The following is a 24,064-nucleotide window of genomic DNA, read 5'->3' on the forward strand; positions in this document are numbered from 1 at the left end:
TGAATTTTTTCAAGTCATAGCAATAATATTTCTTACCTGTAAACTCACAAATCCGATCAATAGCAGCATTTATGTCTTTTCTACTTCCATCAAAGTTGTCCTTCTGAGCAAAACTTTTGGATTTGTCATTCAATGATTTCCCTTGAGACAAAAGTTCAGCTATATAAGCATTTATGTACTTCAGCCACAGAGATTTTTAAAGGCTTTAAGGAGAACATAGTCCAAATACAATTCAATGATAAACAAATATTTCTTATTCACACATACATCCAGAAAATATAATGCAAATGCAGTAGATTTGAGAGCTTGAGAAGCATTTAACAAATAACTAAACAAACGTCCTTGACAAGAAGCCAAAGTTGACTATAATGGTTAATGATGAGAAAAACTTTTATTCACAATGCACCAAGGGACTGTCACTTGTACAAAATTAATTACTTACAAGGAACTCCATCAAACATACAAAAGACACGTCTTTATATAGATAATTGCTAAAATTTACCAAAGTTGTCCACAGCACTAATATTCACTCCTCAGTAACTAACTTGCAACACAGTTCAAAAGCCAGACCAAATGTTTCAACTATTTTTTAACTGTTCTTTCCATTGCCATGAAGAGAACATGAAGTTGATTGTTATGTTATGTTTCTTATTGAATACTAGGGCCCTATAAACAATTCTGTATGAGCATTAAAGTAAAATACAACTACTTAGAATTGAGACGTACTTGTAATATACCCTTTACCTGTTCTTTCCATTGCCATGAAGAACATGAATTTAGTTGTTATGTTATGTTTCTTATTGAATACTAGGACCCTATACACAATTCCATATGAGCAGTAAAGTAAAATACAACTACATAGAAATGAGGGGTATTTATAATATACCATTTACCTTAATATACACATCTACTTAATATACAACTTTACTTAATATACATTTCCTAAGATTCCCCCTCAAGATGGTAGATAGATATTAATCACTCCCAACTTAGCAATAATTGTCTGAAATCCTACCTCGCTCAATCTCTTAGACAATATATTGGCAAATTGCAAACTGGTAGACACATAGGGTGTACATATTAGTCTACTATTTAGTTTTTCCTTGATGAAGTGTTTGTCCGCTTCAATGTGCTTGCTTCTGTCATGTTCTATTAGATTGTGAGCGTTAGAATATTATTGGTAAAAAGGAAAATAAGAAAAGTGTAAACTAGTCTTACGTGTTAGGGTTAGGGTTAGGGTTAGGGTTAGGGTCAGTATCTTGAATGTATTTCCAGTGCAGCAGCCACTGCATCATGAATGGCTATTGATTTTGGTCGTGATTGCCGTCTCTTTATTACTTTGTGGCCTATAAAAATGGTTCACTCTTTTTTATTATAATCAATTAAGGGAAAGAATAAGAATTATATCCTAGATTTCCCTATCTGTTTCTCTTCTCCTCCTTTCTATTTTTCTCTTTTTTCTTTCTATCTTTCTTAAGATTAGACAGCCATGTCTAAGACTTCCGGTAAGGTAGTATCAGAGACAGAAAATGCCAAGACAATCACCGTGAAGGAGGTCAACATGAAACTCTCTGTTCATGGATGAAACGCACTGGCAATTCAGCTTGATCTTGAATCTGCTCCATGGCAAATCCACCGACTAGACCGAAGAAAGCTTGGCAAGCCTAGCGGACGGGACTCAAGAAGGCGAAGGCCTTCTGCCTCAACCAAAAGACGGTTATACCCTAGAAGGTGCAAGACCGACGGCTCAAGGGGCCACACCTAACGGCCAGCCCAACCCCTCTTCCGCGTGATGAAGATGAAGAAAAAATTTGGGTCAGATAAAAAAATGAACCCTAAAAACCGGTTCAGTTATTGAACTGGCCCAAGCAACACAGACCGAATCAAGTTCCCTAACTTATCTTATTAAAACCGGTCCAGCCAGCATTTTAAACCGAACCGGTTCACCTGCTCCACTTTTCTTTCTTTCTCAAGCAATAGCAATCAGGAATGAAAATCCTAGAGATCTCTCCCTTGTCCCCCTCGGTCAACCAGCCAGAAAGAGTTATCTCCCAGAAGCTCTGCTCAGGTTTTGCTCTAATCCTTGCAAGGTCAAGATTGGAACCTAGAGGTTTCTCGTTCTCCAGATGTGTTCTGATATGGAAAAAGAGAAGCAAAAGAAGGAGATGCGGAAGAAGGAGAAACGAAAGAAGAAGAGGTGGAAGAAAAAGACGTTACTGCAGCGACACGATTAGAATGGCCGGCATCGGCTGCATCGTGGTTTGGAAGAGTCAATCCGTGAAAATTTGATTTCATGGGGGTGGAAGCAGTAGAAAGCTGCTTTAAAATATACATAATATGGGGAGGAAGCAGTAGAAAACTGCTTTAAAAAAAAAACATATATATATAATAATTAACATATATATATATAAGTGCCTTAAAATATATATAATCTTAAAAAAAAAAAAAGAAAAAAAAAGAACTGTTTTAAAATATATATATATCTATATATATAATATAATAATAATAATAAAATAAATAATATTTTAACTTTGGAGACAAGGTTGATACTCAAAAGAAAGGTATTGTCAGGACATTAAGAGTAAAAAAAAAATAAGAAAAGAGTAAACTAGTCTTGCGTGTTAGGATTAGGGTTAGGATCAGCATCTTGAATGTATTTCCAGAGCAGCGGCTGCTACATCATGAATGACTATTGATTTCGGTCGTGATTGTGGTCCCTTTATTGCTTTGTAGCCTATAAAAAAGGCTCACTCCTTATGCATATTATCAATCAAGGAAAAGAATAGAAATTATATCCCAGATTTCCCTCTCTATTTCTGAAGTTTTTGAAGAAAATAAATTTTTAATTTTATTTTTTATTTCTTATGTTTATATTTAGAAAATATATATAGAGTGAATAAATAATTATTTTTATTCTAGTTGAACTCTAATTATGAAATATAATTATACTATTAGAACTCTAACTAATATAGTATTCTAGTTAGCATAATTCTTTATCAACACTCCCCTTCAAATTGGCGCAAAGATATCACACATACCTAACTTGCAAATCAGGTTCTGAATAGAATTGTTGCATAGTTCTTTAGTGAAAATGTCAGCCACCTGGTCGTTAGAAGATACATGATATAAGCATGGAGAGCCACCAACCACCTTCTTTTTTATGAAGTGTCGATCAATTTCAATGTGTTTTATTCTGTTATGTTAAACTGAATTATGAATAATGTTAATTGCTGCTTTATTGTTACAAATCAATGATAGTTTCTCGTCTTTAAGCAGTTTTAACATCCTCATTAGCTTTTGCAACCATAAAATTCACATACTTCTTTGACCATTACTCTATATTCTGCTTCAGCACTAAAGCGGACAACCACATTTTGTTTCTTACTTTTCCATGTAACTAAGTTGTCTCCTACAAGTGTGCAGTAACCTGTAATTGATCTTTTATCATCTAGATATTCACCCCAATCGACATCTGTAAATATTTCTATTTTAAGGTAACCATTTTTCGAAAAGAGCAGATTTTTTCCTGATGTAGACTTCAGGTATCGTAATATGCAGAAAACAACATGTAAATGAATCTCACGAGAATCATGCATATACTGGCTCACAAGACTAACTGCATATGTTATATCAGGTCTGGTATGTGAAAGATAAATGAGTTTTCCAACTAGTCTCTGGTATCTTCCTAAGTCAACTGATGTACAGTACCTGCTTGCAATTTGTGATTACTCTCAATAGGTGATTCTGCCGGCTTGCAATCCATCATATCAGTCTCTTCTAATAAGTTTAGGATATAATTTTTTTGAGAAATGAAGATCCTTTTATTAGATCTAACAACTTCAATCCCCAAAAAGTATTGCAATTTTCTTAAATCTTTTATTTCAAACTCTTGAGTAAGAAATTCCTTCAACCGAGCCATCTCTTTTGTGTCATCTCCAGTTACCACAATATCATCCATATAAACAATGAGAAAAGTGACCTTTACCTCACGATATTTGACAAATAAGGTATGATCCGCATTGTTTTGTTGATATCCAAAAGAGATCATAATTCTTCTAAATCGTTCAAACCATACTCTTGGAGACTATTTCAATCCATATAAGGTCTTTTTTAATTCGTAAACTTTTTCTTGCGTCCTCTCATCTTTAAATTCATGTGCAATTTTTATGTACACCTCTTCCTCTAAGTCTCTATGAAAAAATGTATTTTTTACATCAAATTGTTGTAGATCCCTATTAAGATTAGCTGCGCAAGACAAAAGTATTTTAATTGTATTCATCTTTACAACAAGTACAAATGTCTCCTGATAGTCAATCCCATATATTTGAGTAAATCTTTTAACCATCAATATAGCTTTATACCCTTTGATCGATCCGTCTGCTTTGTGTTTTACGTTGAACAGCCATTTGCAACCAAATATCTTTTTTCTCTGTGGAGGTGAACAAATTCTCATGTTTCATTCTTTGTCAATACTCTCATTTCTTCAATCATGGCTTTCTTCCACTTGGGATTTCCTAAAACTTCTCTCCAACCCTATGGAATAGAAATAGAGGAAACAAATAAGACAAAAAATCTATAGGAGGAAGATAGAGAGTCATAGGAAACAAAGTTAGATATAGGGTGTTTAGTGCAAGTTCTCATTCCTTTCCAACAGCAATAGGTTTGTCTGATAAGTCAAAACAGAAAGATAACTGTTGATAAGAATTTTATGTTAAGTAGAATACTATATTACTTACAGTTCTAATAATAACTAATCTATATATATCTTCTAAATGTAAACAAAACAAGGAATAAAAAAATTAGAAATTTATTTTCTCTAAAAACTTCATAGTATCAGAGCGCTGGTAAAAAGCTACTGCCGCACATTCGCAGGCGCCGGTAAAAACTAAAGCTGCACATTCTCAAGCACTGGTAAAAACTGAAACTACACATTCGCAAGTGTCGGTCAAAATTAAAGCCGCACATTCACAAGCGTCGATAAAAAGTGCAACTGCACCTCCGAAAGCGCTGGTAATAATATATAACCACACAACCATGAGCGCTGGTAAAAAATTGCAGTCGCACATCCTCAAACACTAGTAAAAAGGTGCAGCCGCACATCCGAAGACGTTGATAAAAATTTAAGCCACACATCCGGAGACGCTAATAAAAAATTAATGCCGCACATCAATAGATGCAAATAAAAAAGACCACACCATTACCTTTTTCTGCGCACGTTCAGAGATCTGTCCGGAGAAGAGGAGCCAAGCCAAGCCTATTTTAAGCCATTTTAGAGCCAAGTCTGAGCCGTTTAGAGCCGAACTAAATCTTTTTTCATTTTTTTGGCTCCTTGGTGCAGATATGAGGTCCATTTTTCATTACTGGATATTTTTTTCTTATTTTTAGCATTTTAAAATGACATAAGCAAAAAATGTGAATATTACTAGTTTTGATAATCCTTCATTATAAATCAATCCTGTAAAACTTGATAGAGCTAATTATCTTACTTGGTCGAGATTTTATTTATTGTTCATCAAACCTAAAGGATTGCAGTGTTACATTATTAATGAGGTGAAAAAACTAGATGTTAATAGTTTAAAATATAATAGATGGGACTCTGAGAACTCATTGGTAATGTCATGACTAATAAATTCCATGCAACCTCAGAACATATCTGTTGCTTAACACTGCCGAAAAAATATGGAATACAACAGCTCTTATATATTCACAGATGGGTAATGACGCCCAGATTTATGAATTCCAAAATAAAGTTCATAGCACAAAGTAAGAAAAGAAGACTATTTCTCAATATTTTTCTAAACTAAATGGATTATAACAATAGTTAGATTACTATCAAGCAGAATGCCCTGTATATGAAGTCAAATTTCAGAAATTAATACAAAAAGAGCGAATTTATAATTTTTTAGGTGGTTTGAACACTGAACATGATCAAATACGGGTCCAACTGCTTGGTAAGAATTTTCCTGCATTAGAACAAACTTATTCTTATGTTCAGCAAGAAGAGAGTAAAAAAATTGTCATGCTTCACATTGTACCAGTTGAGAAAACTGGATTAGTTGCTCAGTCTGATCAATCCAGAGATATATGGAAATGTGACTATTGTGATAAGTCAAGACACAATAGGAAAACTTGTTGGAAGTTGCATGAAAGACCAATTAGAGGTTGGGGAGGAAGAAGAGGTGGAACCACAAGAGCTCAAGCAAATTTTGTTGAAGTTAGGGAAACACCTGGTTCATAATCCATTGGAACCTTTTCCACATAAGAAATTCAAAATTTGAAGCGCCTTCTGAATCAACTTAACTCTCCATCAATTGTTGGGACATCAAATATGGTAAAATCAGGTATTGTTCATTCTATTTCCACTCCTGATAATTGGATCATAGACTCTGGAGCTAACAGACACATGATAGACTCTTATAAAGAATTCTTAACCTATTCTTCTTGTACTGAAGGGGATAATGTATGTATAGCAGATAGGTCATACACCCTCTTGTCGGGAACAGATTTCATTAATTGTACTCCTACTATTACACTATCTTCAATTTTACATGTGACTAATTTTTCTGATAATCTTGTATTTATTAGTATCATAAGTAGAGATCTCAACTGTAAAATTGAATTTTTTCTTGATCATTGCATCTTTCAAGATCTTCAAACCAGGAAAAGGATTAGCACTGGTAGATTGCAAGATGGTTTATATGTCATGGATAGATATCTTAACTTAATTGGAAATCAACCATTAGGAATAAAGAAGTCAATATGGAGATACTACAATGGCACCAATAATTGGGACATCTTTCCTTTTTTATTTTAAAAAAATTATATTCTAAGTTATTTAAAAGAATTTCTATGAAGTCTTTATTTTGTGATGCATGCGAACTTGCTAAACATAAGATGAGCTCTTATCATTTAAGTAATAATAGAAGTATTGATCATTTTAAGACTATTCACTTTGATGTGTGGGAACCTACTCAGAATATCTCTCTTATTTGTTATAAATGGTTTGTTACTTTTATTAATCGTTATACTAGATTAACATGGATTTATCTGTTAAAAGCAAAAAGTGATGTATTTTCATATTTTCAATCTTTCCACAAAATGATATGTACACAGTTTGGTGCTAAAGTTATTTTGCGAACAAACAATGGTACAGAATATATGGATAATGAGTTTCGTGCCTACTTGAAGTCAAATGAGATAGTTCATCAGACAAGTTGTGCCTACATGAGTGAATAAAATGGGGTTACCGAAAGAAAAAACAGACACATACTATAGGTAACTCGGTTACTAATGTTTACCATGAATCTATAAAAGAGTTATTGGGGAGATGAAATTCTCTCATCTGTCTATTTTATCAATAAATATTTTCGCAGATCCTGAATTTTAAAAGTTCTATAGAGGTTTTGTAAGGAAAAAATTCCTACATTGTTCCCCCAAAAGTGTTTGGATGTGTGTGCTTTCTTCATGCTAGAAATGTGGGTAAACTAGAACCTAAAGCTTTTAAGTATGTATTTATTGGATATTCTTCTACTCAAAAAGGCTATAAGTCTTATCATCCACCATCTAGAAAATACTTTGTAACTATGAATGTTGCACTTAGGAAGAACGAGCCTTACTTTAACTCAACCCCAACACCTACTCAGGGGGAGAGTGAGAAGGAAGAAGTGATACCTAATTGGGTAACGATTGAGTATCATATTTAGGAGAAGAATTCTATTACAGAAAGTCTTAATCAAGAAGATCATGTTGGACATCTAGATAAATCAGACTTGAAAAGGTATTCAAGGAGAAAGGAGTTTGAAAAAGTCATTATGCAGTCTGTTACAGGTCAAGAATCTTTTTTGGTTCCAGAAGATACTGGTGAATTATCTTTCTCTTGTGGTTTATCAGATAAACTTATTGCTATTAGAAAAGATAAACTTATTGCTATTAGAAAAGGAACGAGAACTTGCACTAAACACCGTATATCAACTTTCTTTCCTATGACTCTTTATCTCTCTCCTATAAAGCCTTTGTCTTATCTGTTTTCTCTATGTTTATTTCACAGAATTGGAGAGAAGCTATAGGAGATCCCAAGTGGAAGAAAGCCATGATTGAAGAAATGAGAACATTGACAAATAATGAAACATGGGAACTTGTTTCACCTCCACAGGGAAAGAAGATGTTTGATTGCAAATGAGTGTTCACTATAAAACACAAAACAGACAGATCGATCGAAATGTACAAAACTAGATTGGTGACTAAAAGATTTACTCAAACCTATGGGATTAACTATCATGAGACATTTGCACCTGTTGCGAAAATGAATACAATTATAATACTTTTGTCTTGCGCAACTAACCTTAATTGGGATTTACAATAGTTTGATGTACAAAATGCATTCCATTGAGACTTAGAGGAAGAGGTGTACATGAAAATTTCACCTAAATTTGAAGATGAGAAGATGCAAGGAAAAGTTTGTCAATTAAAAAAGTCTTTATATGGATTGAAGCAATCTACAAGAGCATGGTTTGAACGGTTTAGAACAGTTATGATTTCTTTTGGATATCAACAAAACAATGCGGATCATACCTTATTTATTAAACATCGTGAGGGTAAAGTTACTTTTCTCATTGTTTATGTGGATGATATTGTGGTGACTGGAGATGGTATAAAGGAGATGGCTCGGTTGAAGGAACTTCTTACTCAAGAATTTGAAATAAAAAATTTAAAAATATTGCAATACTCATTTCTCAAAGGAAGTATATCCTAAACTTACTATAAGAGACTGGTATGATGGGTTGCTAGCCGGCAGAATCACCTATTGAGAGCAACCACAAATTGCAAGCAGGTAGTGGTACATCAGTTGACTTGGGAAGATACTAGAGACTAGTTGGAAAACTCATTTATCTCTCACATACCAGACCCGATATAGTATATGCAGTTAGTTTTGTGAGCTAGTACATGCATGATCCTTGTGAGACTCATTTACATGCTGTCTTCCGCATATTACGATACCTGAAGTCTGCACCAGGAAAATGTCTGTTCTTTTCTAAGCATGATCATCTTAAAATAAAAGCATTTACAAATGCTGATTGGGCTGATTCCCTAAATGATAGAATATCAACTACAGATTACTGCACACTTGTAGGAGGCAACTTAATCAAATTGAAAAGTAAGAAAAAAAGTGTGGTTACTTGCTCCAGTGCTGAGGCAGAATATAGACCAATAGCCCAAGAAGTATGTGAAGTACTATGGTTGCAAAAACTAATGAGGGAGTTAAAACTGCTTAAAAATGAGAAACTATCCATGTTTTGTGACAATAAAGCAGCAATTAACATTGCTCATAATTCAGTTCAACATGACAGGACAAAACACATTGAGATTGATTAACACTTCATAAAAAGAAGGTGGTTGGTGGCTCTCTATGCTTATATCATGTATCTTCTGGCGACCAAGTGGCTGACATTTTCACTAAAAGAAGATACAACAAATCTCTTCAGAACCTGATTTGCAAGTTGAGCATGTGTGATATCTTTGCACCAACTTCAGGGGGAGTATTGATAAGGATTTTATGTCAAGTAGAATACTATATTATTTAGAGTTTTAATAGTATAATTATATCCTATAATTAGAATTCAAATAGAATAAGGATAACTAATCTATATATATCTTCTAAATGTAAACAAAACAAGGACTAAAAAAATTAGAAAGTTTATTTTATCTAAAAACTTCAATAACTCACCAGTATCTTCTGGAACCAGAAAAGATTCTTGACCTCTTAACCTGAGACATACTGCATGATGTCTTCTTTAGACTTCTCTCTCCTTGAATACCTTTTCAAATCTAATTTATATAAATGTTCAACATTATCTTCTTGATTAAGACTTTCTGCAATAGAATTCTCCCCCTGGATATGACTCTTAATTGTTACCCAATTACGTATCATTTTTTCCTTCTCATTCTCTCCCTGAAGAGGTGTTGGGTTTGAGTTGAAATAAAACTCATTCTCCCTAAATGTAACATCCATAGTTATAAAATATTTTCTATATGGTGAATGATAACCCTTATAACCTTTTTGGATAAAAGAATATCCAACAAATACACACTTAAGAGTTCTAGGTTCTAATTTACCCACATTTCTAACATGAATAAAGCACACACATTCAAACACTTTTGGGCGAATAATGTAAGAATTTTATCATTGCAAAACCTCCATAGGACTTTTAAAATTCAGCACCCGCAAAGATATTCTATTAATAAGATAGACAACTGAGAGAACTGCATCTTCCCAGGAACTCTTTGGTAAATTCATGGTGAACATTAGTAACCGAGCTACTTCCAGTATGCATCTATTTTTTCTTTCAGAAATCTCATTTTGTTCACTGGTGTAGGCACAACTTGTCTGATGAATTATTCCATTTGACTCCATATAGGCACGGAACCCACTATTCATATATTTTATACCATTATCTATTCGCAGAATCTTAACTTTAACACCAAACTGTGTACATATCATTTTGTGAAAAGATTGAAAATATAACAATATATCACTTTTTTCTTTTAACAGATAAATCTATGTTAATATAGTACAACAGTCAATAAAAGTAACAAACTATCTATGACCAGAAAGTGAGATATTCTGAGTAGGTCTCCACACATCAGAGTGAATAGTCATAAAAGGATCAATACTTATATTATTGATAAGAGCTCCTCTTATATTTAGTAAGTTCGCATGCATCACAAAACAAACACTCCATAAAAATTTTTTTAAAATAATTAAAATATAATTTTTCTAAAACAAAAAAGAAAGGATGTTCCAATCGTCGGTGCCATTATAGTATCTTCATATTGATTTCTTTATTCCCAATGGTTGCTTGATTTCCAATTAAGTTCAGATGTCTATCCAAGACATATAAGTCATCTTGCAGTCTACTAGTGTCAATCATCTTCCCGGTTTGAAGATCCTAAAAGATGCAATGATAAGAAAAAATTCAATTTTACACTTGAGATATCTAATTATGGCACTAATAAATAAAAAATTGTCAGAAAAATTAGACACGTGTAAAACTGAAGAAAGTGTAATAGTAGGAGTATAATTAATGGAACTTGTTCCCGACACGAGAGTGTATAACTCATCTGCTATACGAACATTATCCCCTTCAGTACAAGAAAAATAGATTAAGAATTCTTTAGAAAAGTCTGTCATGTGTCTGTTAGCTTCATAATCTATAATCCAATTATCATGAGTGGAAATAGGATGAGTAATACCTAATTTTACCACATTTGATGTGCCAACAGTTGATGAAGAGTTAAGTTAACTAAGAAGTCGTTTCAGATTTTGAATTTCTTCTGTGGAAAAGACTCCAACGGATGGTAAACCAGGTATTTCCCTAACTTTAACAAAATTTACTTGAGCTCTTATGGTTCCACCTCTTCTTCCTCCCCGACCTCTAATTGGTCTTCCATACAACTTCCAACAAGTTTTCCTATTGTGTCTTGGCTTGCCACAATAGTCACACTTCCATATATCTCTGGATAGATCAGACTTAGCCATTAATCCAGTCTTCTCAACTGGTGCAATATAAAGTATGACATTTCTTCTACTCTCTTCTTACTGAACATAAACATAAGTTTATTCTAATGAAAGAAATGAGTCCTTATCAAACACTTGAACCCGTATTTGATCATCGGTGTTCAGACAGCTAAAAAATAATAAATTCACTTTTTTCTAATAATTTCTGAAATTTGACTGCATCTGTAGGACACTCTACTTAAAAATTTTGATAGTAATATAACTTCTGTCATAATCCATTCATTTCAGAAAAATATTGAAAAATAATCATCTCTTCTTACTTTATGCTATAAACTTTATTCCGGAGTTCATAAATCTGAGTGTCATTACTCATCTGTGAATATGTAAAAGATGCTGCATTCCATATTTTTCAGCAGTATTAAGCAATAGATATATTCTGTCAATATGGGATTGCATGGAATTTATGAATCATGACATTACTAATGAACTCTCAGAGTCTCATCTATTATATTTTAAACTACCAACATCTAGTTTTTTTCGCCTCACCAGTAATGTAACCCTACAATCCTGTAGATTTGATGAACAATAAATAAGATTTCGACCAAGCAAGAAAATTAATTTCATCAAATTTTACGAGACTGATTTGTAACAAAGGGTTATCAAAACTAGTAACACTCACTTTTTTTACTTCTGTCATTTTAGAATACTAAAAATAAGGAAGAAAAATATCCAATAATGAAAAACGGACCTCCTATCTACATCAAGAATCCAAAAAGGGATCTAAAAAAAATCGAAAAAATGACAAAAAAGCCAGAACTAGATCTAGCTTGGCTTGGCTCAGCTTGGCACTGGCTCGGACACGGACAGCTTTGCTCAAGCGCAGACGGACCAGGTCAGAGTGGTCTGGTGCGTGGAATGGCCACACCAGACTTCTCGTGCGCGGAAATGCGGATTGGCGCGAGGGAGGGGCTCTGTCCGATCAATGCAACACGACTCGGCGCGCGACCAGAGCAGCGTGGTGTGCAGGAGGATCAATCGACCCGTCTCCAAATGCAGATCAGCCAGATCAAAGCAGTGGAGGGCGTAGAACGACAGTTATTCCGAACGCGGGCAACCGCATGAAAAAAAAGCCAGATAATTGCGATCAAGCTAGATTTTGTGCAGAAAGAAACTAGATTTGTTTCAATCGAGCTTTTCTAGCAGTATTCCACCGTTTTTCAGGCTGAATGGGATGAAGCCGGCGGCGTGTGTGGCGGATGCACGCAGAAACTGTGGCTTTTTTGACTGGGGTTGAGCGGTGACTCCGCCTGGGTGATGGTGGGTTGGTTTCTTTGGTAGTTGACTACCAACTTTGGCCTATTTTGCTTTTAGGGTTTTTTCGTCTTCTTTTGGCTCTGATACCATGAAGTTTTTGGAGAAAATAAACTTCTAATTTTATTTCTTATTTCTTATATTTATATTTAGAAGATATATATGAAGTGGTTATTCTTATTTTAGTTGGATTCTAATTATAAAATATAATTATACGATTAGAACTCTAACTAATATAGTATTCTACTTATCATGAAATCCTTATCAACAATTTCTCTTCTCTTTTCCTCTTCTATCTTTCTTTCTTCCTCATATCAGACAGTCATGTCAAAGACTTCTTATTATTGACTTATTGTCACAGTAAAATCTCATACACCTGTCCCATTCAATTTTTAGGATCATCTTTAATCAAATGAGCTCACACACTCCTTGGGCATGGTCTGCATTTTGATTCTGCACTAAACCGAAGTCTGCTGCTTACTTTTTTAAGTGACTTAATTCCCTCCAAGGAAGGTACGATATCTAATAGTAAATCTCATGTCTACTAATGATCCTGAATAATCTGTATCGGTGTATCCTCCTCTTTCTTCTACTAAACTTTTATCAAACGTCACCAACAATCTAAAGAAAAAATTCTTTCTCTTTAGAAACCTCCCTTTTCTTCTTCTTTCCTTTCCTCCTCTTTCTTCTACTAACTTTTAATTTAAAAACATCATCTTAACTATTAAGTTAAAACAAACATGTTCCAACATTGCATGACAATTGATATAAAAATGAGGTTAGCTCTAAATTGACAAACTGAGAATGCAGCATAAGATACTTACTGATAGAGATTTTTTCAGCAGGCTTTTTCCTTTTCCAGCGCTCCCAGATGCTATCTTCCAACTTATTCAGTTGACTAACCGCATACTTTTAGCAGGAAAAGAAAACAAAAACAAATATCATTATATATTGATAAAAGCATATAAACTTCATTCCTGACAAGTTCAAGATAGAGAGTATTTCGCCAAAATCCATTGTAGGTCAGTTTTCTTCTGGTATCATCATATTATAGCAACTGAAAGTATTGGCAAGAGCTTATTTTGAGACAAAAGGTTTGGTTTTATAAGTTGTAGGCAGTATTCTTCCTGTCTTGCTTTTCTCTGAGAAAATATAATGTTATATACTGATTGCACTATTTTCCTACAAACTAATTAGAATTGAAACAAGTGAAGAATTTCTAAATGTTTCATAAAAAAACCATATTATATATACTAATGATTTTCTCTCTTTTTTAGAAAATGAATAAATTATGAATATTGCATGCAGCCCTATCAATATAAAACAAAGTAATATCTTAGTCTCGTCAACAACAAATGAGAAAAAGAAACAGAAAATGAAAATAATGCCTGAGCTTACATATAGAGTATTCAACTGAACACAAAGGGTTTGTGTCATGTGGACACTAATTTCGGCCGATCTTCTCTCATCGTGAAGCTTAGAGTCAAATAGTTCCTTCTTTACAAAAGCTTTGATTCCAGCTTCCCTCCTGTGACGTGTGAGAACAGGCACCGGGGGAACCAAATCATCCTTGCTTCCTGCATGACCAAAATCAGACATTAGAACATGTGATATAAAGATGTATAAAACAAACTAGTTTTATGACATAGTTTCCCTGAAACCCCTCCACTGACAATAGAAGAAATGTCAGCTCCTATTAATGTTATTCATGTTGATCATGTTGAGCAACATCTTTGTCGGTGTGACTTTGACTCAGCCCCATGTCGCTCTAGAGTCTACAATTTCGGTGACTTAAGTATCTGAAGTTGCAAGTATTTAATAGCTTTAATAAGTGTGTTTTCCTTTCTTGCCATCATTGATGTTTCATTACCTCAAAACTCAAGGTCAATTTTTCACCAAGAAGAAATCTTGATTAAATACTTGCGACCACTACTTAAGTAAGTTTTTTTATAAAAAACAAAAAAAAATTAAGGAGAGAAAAGATTATATGTAACAAGAGAGAATAAGACATCATCCACAAAGAACAAATGCAAAAGTGAATATAACAAAGAATTGTTTATGGAGCAAGAAGAGGGTCTTAAAGGTCGCAAATAATGACCTCCCAAGTCAATATAGGTCAGACATTGATTTGTCTGAAGTTACCATGGACTTTAGTCCATAAAGTTGCCAAAGGTTACTCTTTCCCATAACTCATAAAAGGAGTTAAGTAGGTCACCGTTAATCTAAAATCTTGCAGATCTTTGATATCCATATACTCCACTATTTACACTATTTAGATAGACTTTAAATATTATTATGAATGAGAAACTTTTGATTTTTTATTGTTGCTGCAAGTGCCTATATAAAGGTCATCGACTATCAACAATGTTAGAATAGATAATGATCAATAAGAATTTATTGTGTTAGGGCTTTATTCTTTTGTTTCCTCACTTCCATTCTTCTACCTTCTAAACTATCCATGAAAAAGTTACTTCCAAATCTACTTGTCCTACATCAGCTAATTTATAATGCTATATCTATTTTTTTATGTAATTCTTTAGCTTGATTCTTGATTTCTTAAGGTCTATCCCTATTCTTCTTTGTCACCTACCCCTGAAAAAGTATCTGGGAACAAGTTACTTCCAGACCTACTTGTCCCATGGATAGGTTGAAACAATACTGGAGAAAAGAACACAAATAGATATAACAAGGAATGAAGTCCTAAAACAATAAATTCTTAATTCATCACCAAACACTATAGATAGTCAGCCACTTTTTTATAGATACCATGACATAATAAGGAGAATATTGCAGCAATAGAAGGAAAAAGAAAAGTTTCCCAATTCCAAATAATATTTAAACTCTACTAAAATAGTCTAAAATTAAATTAATGATACAGAATGATTATTTCTTTTTGAAATAATAATTATTCCAAGTTGGGATTTCTTATTCTGCATCCAAAGCCATGCAGAATAGGGCAACTTCTCTCATATGATAACAGCTTCTAAACTAAAAATCTGTTGATACCTAGAGTTTGAACAATCTTCGTGTTGCTATTCTAAATAAATAAATGACCATGTTGCACATACTCACCCAACTTATCAATGACATGATTTGCGTAAACTTGAAATGCATTGTCGATTCCACGAAATAGGGAGCTCAGTTCCATAGGCCTCATTGGAACTTTAAGAGCAAAGAATTGATCAACTGTCTGCATCAAAGATTGTTCATAATAGTATTAGTCCTCATAGACAGAAAAATGACTACAATGTCATAGTTAAATCAACAGATGAGAAAATTCTAAAATGGATCCAAACTGTGATATCTCACAAGCTTTCCACAAAGACTTTCCATCGGAGAAGAGAAACTTATTGATCAACTTTGTTTCAACCTTTGAGCACTACAAATTTACCAACATATTTCTTTCACATGGGATATTAGTGTTGTGAATTTCACCCACAACCATATTCATTGCCATGATGAATAATTTGGCAATCAAAAACTGTGTAAAAATGACAAAAGTTTATTTCAGTTCACGTGAAAATTGCAATCTTTTGAAAAACTGAAATCATAAACAGAAGTTAGTCCCACTGAAAGAAAATTGATATTTTAAACAAATTCAACATAATAGTACCAACAAGTTCTTTTTATTGAAATAACTACATATACTCATCTAGCTACACTGTAAGTAATTTTCTTCCAGATATAGTGATGATATTCTAAACAGGAGTTATCCCACTGAAAGAAAATTGATATTTTAAACAAATTCAACATAATAATACCAACAAGTTTTTTTTGTTGAAATAACTACATATACTCATCTAGCTACACTAAGAGTAATTTTCTTTCAGATATAGTGATGATATTATTAATGCTTCTGAAAAGAAACCTAGCTACAATTCAAGTAATTTAAAAGTATTTTATCAGCTCATCAATAGCAATAATATAAATCAAAATGATGCCAGGGCTAAGGCTGACACTATTTGGCAAATACAGGAATGAAACCTTTTCAATTGCAGGGCAGATTAGACAAAAAACTTTGATAACTAGAACAATAAGGACTACTACTGCAGTACTTGCAAATATTGTAACCATAAATACAGGATATGTGAAAAGGCAAAGAAAGGTTAAACCAAAAAAGGAGGCAGGACAAATTCTTTGACTTATGAATTACTAAAAACAATGCCAGTAATGAATAACTATCTGTTCACTTTCAGCACCCATCCACAATAAAAATTGTTTTCAAAAGGCATGCTAAGGAAGAGTTGCCATAAAAATAGCTGTAAAAACTTCAGGTAGAAGGCAGGTAACAATACATAAAGGACGGAACATGCACATCCATACCTCTTCCACTATCCTATAAACTTCAACAATTGAACTTCCATGTCGCTGTTGAGGTGATATCGGGTCCCATCGCTGGAAGCATTTATGCAAAAAACTAAGCTAATATAAGCGAGTTCATGTAATAACAGGATTTTAAAAAAATAAAATAAAATACAAATATGTTCAGAAGCACAGAAAAATTACAAACTAAAGGAGGATAAAGTTATCCTATAAAAAACAAGGAAACAAAATGTAGAATATTTGAGATTAATTAAGAGATTTCCAGCAAGTAAATCAGTGCAGAATATTTGAAATTAATTACAGGCTTTCCAGCAAACAAATCAACTGCAGAATATTTGTGATTAATTACAGGATTTAGGAGATTTCTGCCAATCAAATCAGTCAGTTAATTTGCTGATTTATTTCTGTGGGAGAATAGAATTATGCATTTTATTATTGAAGAATCAGGTCCTATATATGCACAACCTTGAGTTCACAAAAGAAGACCTTAAAATTAATTACATAGGAGTATTACTATTATATCATTACACATTAAATCACATATGTATATATATTTTCCAACATTCCCCCTCAAACCAGTGAATAGATATTATTCATTCCCAGCTTTGCAATAATTATCTGAAATCCTGCTTTGTTCAAACCCTTAATAAGCACATCTACAAATTGGGAGTTAGTAGGCATGTACGATGTGTATGTTAGACTATTGTCCAGCTTCTCTTTGATGAAATGTCTATCAACTTCAATAGGTTTTGTTCTGTCATACTATATCGATTATAGGTGATACTGATCATTATTTATTGACAATATGTTTTGTACTCATGTCATTGCTCGAAATTCTGATTCCACACTTAATCTTGTCACCACGTTTTGTTTCTCACTTCTCCATGTGGCCAAATTTCCTTCAAGAAAGTTACAACAACCTGTAGTTAATCTTCTATCTACTAACAATCCAACATAATCAACATCAGTATAGACTTCCAAGAGCAATCTGTTATTCCTTCTGAACATGACACTTTTTCCTAATGTTTCCTCCAAATACTATAACACTCTGTATGCTACCTATAAATGCACTTTTCTAGGATTATGCACAAGTTAACTTATCACATTTACCATGTAAATTATATCTCGTCATGTATGTGACAGAGTAACTCTTCTACTAGCCTCTGGTACATTTTTTTGTTGAAGGTTGTGTCTTCCTCTGCTAATCCCAGCTTATGGTTGACATCAATCAATGTGCTAGCAAGTTTGCATGCCAGCTTGCCTGAATCCTTTAGAAGATCACTTATGTGCTTTTGTCATAGACGGAAAATGCTTATTTTGAGTGAATCACTCCAATTCCAATGAAGTATTTTAGTGTGCCTAATTCTTTAATTTCAAATTTTCTGATCAAATGTTGCTTTAAGTACTAATCTCTCTTTTTTATTATTACTTGCCACAATAATATCATCAACATAAACAATAACATCATCAATTATTACTTGTAACTCCCCCTGAATCTGAGGTATGATTTCTTGTATCCCATTGTCAACATTACCTTTATAAACCTTTTAAATTGTGTCATCAGCGACTGTTTGAGTTCATAAAGATTTTTTCTTAATCTGCAACTGCTTCTAAATTTTTTATGAATCCTAGTGGAATTTTCATGTAATCCTCATGAAGATCTCGATTTTGAAAGACATTTTTTACATCAAACAGTTAAAAATCCAATCTTAGTTAACAGTTAAGATTAATAGTACTTTAAATGTGTTCATCCTGGTTATAGGTGCAAAGATCTCTTGATAATCTATTCTATAGTCTAAGTGTATCCTTCAGCAACAAGTCTGTTTTTGTATCTCTCTATTGTACCATTAGTTTTGTACTTTATAGTGAAGATCCATTTGTATCCCACGTGTCTGTTTCTCTTAGGTAGGTCTACCACCTCTCATGTCTAGTTCTTCTTCAATGTCTACATTTCAACATTTATAGTATTTTTTCATTTTTCACAAGATAATCTTTTAATAATGTGTTAGGGATAGATATTTTATTTAAACTCACAGGAAAATTCTTATGAGATGGTGAACACTTGTCAAATAATACAAAATTTGAGATTGAGTAAAGTTTGCCTTTAGTACATTTCCTAATTCCTTTTTGAATTACAACTAGTATATCAATGTCAGATGACAAAAAGTTCTGAAAAGTTATCTCATTTCTAGAGCTCAACTTATGCTTAGATGTACTTTGATTTAGGATCCAAATTTTTTCTTCTTTAAATACGTCTGAGAGAATCTTGGGTCAGATAAAGTCATTGGGACTAGATCTTTTTCTAGGTTTTAAAGTGATGGAGGAGAGTCATGTTCTGGGTCGTGACGTGATTGAGGAGTATAATTTGCTAGTGATGGTGGAAGAGAGTCATGTTCTAAGATGTAATGAGGAGAGTCATTTGCTGCTGATGGTGGAGGTAGAGGTGTTGGTAATGTAGAGGGTAAGATAAGATCAAAAAAGAAGAAATCACTATCTTCTATTACAGTCTCTCTCTAAAAATAAGATTGGCTAAAGGACGATTTGGTTTCAACAAAAATAACATCTACAGAGATATAACATTTTTTAGTAGGTGGACGGTAACATTTGTAACTCTTTTGTGTTGAAAAGTATCCCATAAAAACACACTTACGAGCTTTTGAGTCGAGTTTCCCTCCCTGATGTTGATGCATGTTAGTAGAGGCGACAGTCCAATATTATGGGGATAATATGGTCTATGACATGAGTATTTGAGAAAAATGTGGAAAAAACTTCTATGAAACTTTTAAAGTCTAACACCCTAAAAGGTAATCGATTAATAAGCTAAGTGGTTATACGAATGGGCCTTCCAATACTATTTACGCACATGGTTTTAGAACAATAAGGTCCGAGTGGTAGCAAGTAAATGATTGTTTTTTATTTATATTGCTCTATTTTATTGTGAACTGTGGGCACAAAATGACTCATAAACAATCCCTTCTTAATAAAAAAATGATGAGTGTTAGATTGAAAAAATCTCTAGCAAGCTAATTAATTGAATAACGTATGGTATATAATAACTAAATAACATCCTAACTAAATAGGAAATGTTGCTTTTAACTATTCTAAATTAACTAATTATCTCAATAATACATAAAAATTAAAATCACCTAAATATCTCCCTGATATATTTCTACCTTAGGGTCTCTTTTTCTGCATCAACTTGCCTCCTCAAGCACCCATTGAAACATTTTCTCTCAATCACCCATTGAAACATTTTCTCTCAATCACCAAGAACATCCTTGGTTATGCGAACAACTTGGATCCAGACCTAGAGAAGATAACATGCAAATACGAACACCCTCTATTTTTCTCTCTAGAGTTTTCTTTCTAAATTTTAACAAAAGTTACCGAAAATAAATTTTGAAAAAGTTAAGCTTTTGGCACGACTTATAGCGAAAGCTTACGTTAGTAGAAAAAGGTTCAACCTATTCTTTATACTCTAACAAGCTTTCTCACTAGCAGCAACCAGATTGAAAAAATGAAGTAGAAGCCCACTTTGATTAAAAGAAATTAAGCTAAAAATAGAATTGAAAGACGGCCAACTCTAATACCATCTAAAATAATCAATCGATAACAAATTATCTCAACAATTTAACCTCGTAAGAAACTCGAAGAGGCTAAATAAAGGAGCTCATCCTATCCTCCAAATATAGGGAAAAAGAAAAGCCAAAAATTATCTTGAAGAGAAGGTAGTTGCTTTAAAAGTACTTGAACAAATAACTGAAGCTATATTAGGTTCCAACAAGTAGCAAAATTAGAAGCATGGTTTGTGAGGTCATATGAACTATTTAAATATTTACCTCTTGTTGAATAGCCCGCTCCACCCAACTTAAAATTCTTGCAAGCTGTGAATTGAGCCAACGCAAGACCAAGGTACCAGATATAGGCTCAATCTAAAAATGAAAGGAAGCAAGTAATGTTGGAGAAAGATGAGCAAGAAAAAGATAACAACTGAAATTTGAAATATTGAAAAATGAACATTAGAAATTATACCACACTTGAAGGCTCACATGAGTATTTTTCAAGAATCAAGCATGAAACTCCATATTAGACAGGAGAAGAAATGAAATTGCAGAAAAAAGATTGGCAGTATTCAAAGAACCAAGTTTTATGATAGTATAACAAGCAAGATTTTAATAAATATTACAAGTCATTACTGCTTCCACTAATGCACATTGATATCTATATCCATAACTGCTGAATTACTGATAAACACAAGGAACTATTTTACTTTGACATCAGGATCTCTTAATTTCTTAGTCGTGGGCTTAGAATGCATTGAATCCTCACAATGCCATTAGATAAGAGAAGCCCCTTTAACAGAGGAACTATATTGATCTTTACTTAAAAGATCACCATGCTATTAGATGAGAAAAGTTACTCAAAGAGAAAATTTTGACCTTGTCTCATGTTCAGACAACACCCTCTTGCTACCTTTAGAGACAAAAAGAAAACATTTATATAACCCCTTGGTAAATGAGCAAAATACTTGTTCTCCAATATCCCAAAAGAATAAATTAATCCTTGCAACTTATTCACAAAGTAGGAAAACAAGTTATTGTTTGAAACTGACTAATCTATTTCCAACTCAAGTATTTTACCACTCAACAGTACAACTGTATCACAGATCAAAATCCATTCTCATTTGAAAGAAAATTCAATTCTTCTTCCATAAGTTGGAAATAGTTTACTTCTCTCGTAAAAAGGAACAATTTACTTCAAGCAAAAAAATCCAGCTGTGATACCTGATATGGAATTAGTTTTCTGAAGTAAACCTCCACATTTTCCTCAAGACATGAAGCCGAGATAATTGTTAGTATATACTGCTCAAGACTATCAGCAGCCGGAAAGACAGATACAACATCCTCAGTTAGATGCTCAGCACCATCAAGAAAAGGTTTCTGAAGATTTAAAAATTACAACCTCAGAAACTAGAAGGAAAAAATTGATTGATGAATGAGTAGTTAGAAATTCGTAATGCACAAAAAAACCTACTATCAGCTTACCAACTTGTTCCCGTAGAACTTGTGAACAAGTGATGCTGAAACAGCAGTTGCCTGCGGATACCTCTGAGAAAAAATTGGCATGAATGTTGATGAATCCTTTTCCAAAAGTTTCTTGGTCTCTTCTGCAAGCAAGGCCAAGGGGTGCTCGCTCATTGTGTCTAATTTATCAACAGCTTGCAATGTCTGTCAGAAAATGATGACATGCCAATATAGTCAGCTCTTTACTACTGTAGCTAAAATTGTAATTTATTTCCCAAGCAAGTTAGCTAAGTCAAAATGCAATAACTCATCCTTCCATATGAGAGGATGACCCTTAAAAGAAAAACAAAACCTCTGGAACCATAAGTCTCTCTCATCCAAATTGAAGTTTCTTTTGCAGAAGAAATTATACAAAAATAAATTTTATAATGTACTGTTTAATCCTAGTTATTTCCTTACATCCTAGAAACACTAAGTCTTACATAGGTGAAAATTCTAGCAAGATTTGAGTAGTTACTAGTTTTCACCTTATTAAATTCCAAAGTGTAGACAATCAAAGACCCTTTTTATTGAAACCTAGTATTAAAATTTGTTAAGCTTCAAGTTAAATTAGATAGGACAACAGATGAAGCTAAAGGGAGCTCATTATCTAATCAAGGGCCACATGTATGAGCAAAAGCTAATTATGTTGTCTTCCAAATGTTCAGTAGTTATTCTGATAGCTTTATGGAAATATCAATGACTGTCTAACACAAACACATGGGAAAAACAAAAAAGAAATCAAAACATCAACCACTGAAAATAATTTTAACATTTAAAATTAAGTTTCATTTGGTATATAAAAGTATATTGTAGTTTTTCATTTTTTAAATTTGTGTATCTACGCATGCTTTATTTATCTAACTGTGTAAAAATTACATTCTTATAAAATAATCAAAGCACAAACGAAATAGTTCTCCGAAAAATACAAAGTATCTTAAAATTTTCTAGTTCCATAATCATTTTCATCACTTTTTCTTCATTGTTAACTAACATGCATCGTTTTGTAAATGAAATACTTAAATTTAGAAAACAAGTAGCCAACGTCTTTTTGTACTAAACAAAGCTTTACTGTTACAAATTCTACGAAAGGGAGCAAAAGATTGATGATGAGAGATAATATTACCCTTGTGAATGCATTCCTAATGGATGATGATATAAACGACTCTATTTGGTCTCGATCTATGTCAGATGTAGATTGCATTACCTGCATGAAACATTGGGAAATTGAAATTTCAGTCTCAAAGACAGTAGATACATAATGTTAGAGCATTGCACTCAACGAAGTAAACAGATCCTCCAGACAAATAATTACTTCCAATAAGAATTCATGAAAATTTGCAGCGTCCATAATCAGGGTAAGTTTTTTCCTTTATTTCTTCCAAGGGAAGCTACTTAAATTATGAGTGAAAATTCCAATGAAGGAAGTGATTGCTTACTCCTTCAGATTCTTCCAACAGAAGCCTTCGAGTAATCAATGCAACAGCTACCATATCCTCCATCATCACTGACTCCTACAATAATAAAAAACTAATGAATATAATGATATTGAACTGTGGCTCTAGGTATTGCCCAAGCAAATTCCGCATGTTCCTCAAGATGTAAGAATAAGAATGTACATAAGGAGCAAATTAAATTCAACAATGACAAAGCAAATTAAAGTTTAAAATAAAATCTCAGAGCAAAGATGAAAAGGCCGGAGTAAAGTCACAGACTTTCTAGTTGCATGGACTTTCTAGTTGCATAATGAATCTCTTACAACAGCTTTCCAAGTGCAAAGCAACATCTTACAGTTAGAAAGCGAATCTAAGGAAAAAAATTAAAGGAGCAGAAGAAAGATGCTCGCACTTTT

At 33.2% G+C, this 24,064-nt stretch overlaps 1 protein-coding gene across 3 annotated transcripts in view; it reads right to left on the reverse strand.

Moving 5' to 3' along the window:
* Window positions 1-24,064, reverse strand: part of LOC110807520 (plant/protein (DUF810)) — a 43,707-nt gene that overhangs the window by 9,076 nt on the left and 10,567 nt on the right. For 2 of the 3 annotated variants that reach the window (XM_022032660.2, XM_022032661.2), the window contains 10 exons: window positions 23,652-23,726; window positions 23,339-23,419; window positions 22,195-22,377; window positions 21,934-22,089; window positions 20,989-21,081; window positions 17,150-17,221; window positions 15,899-16,016; window positions 14,225-14,403; window positions 13,651-13,735; window positions 37-141 (listed from right to left, as the gene is read on the reverse strand). In XM_022032660.2, the coding sequence (XP_021888352.2) occupies window positions 37-141; window positions 13,651-13,735; window positions 14,225-14,403; window positions 15,899-16,016; window positions 17,150-17,221; window positions 20,989-21,081; window positions 21,934-22,089; window positions 22,195-22,377; window positions 23,339-23,419; window positions 23,652-23,726 (1,147 nt within the window). Of the gene's footprint in view, window positions 1-36; window positions 142-4,361; window positions 4,534-13,650; window positions 13,736-14,224; window positions 14,404-15,898; window positions 16,017-17,149; window positions 17,222-20,988; window positions 21,082-21,933; window positions 22,090-22,194; window positions 22,378-23,338; window positions 23,420-23,651; window positions 23,727-24,064 lie in introns of those variants that run through there. The other variant, XR_015814164.1, reaches the window with a different exon arrangement.

This window comes from Carica papaya, chromosome 8, assembly GCF_054855325.1.
Source record: "Carica papaya isolate Zhongbai chromosome 8, ASM5485532v1, whole genome shotgun sequence".
Taxonomy (NCBI): domain Eukaryota; kingdom Viridiplantae; phylum Streptophyta; class Magnoliopsida; order Brassicales; family Caricaceae; genus Carica; species Carica papaya.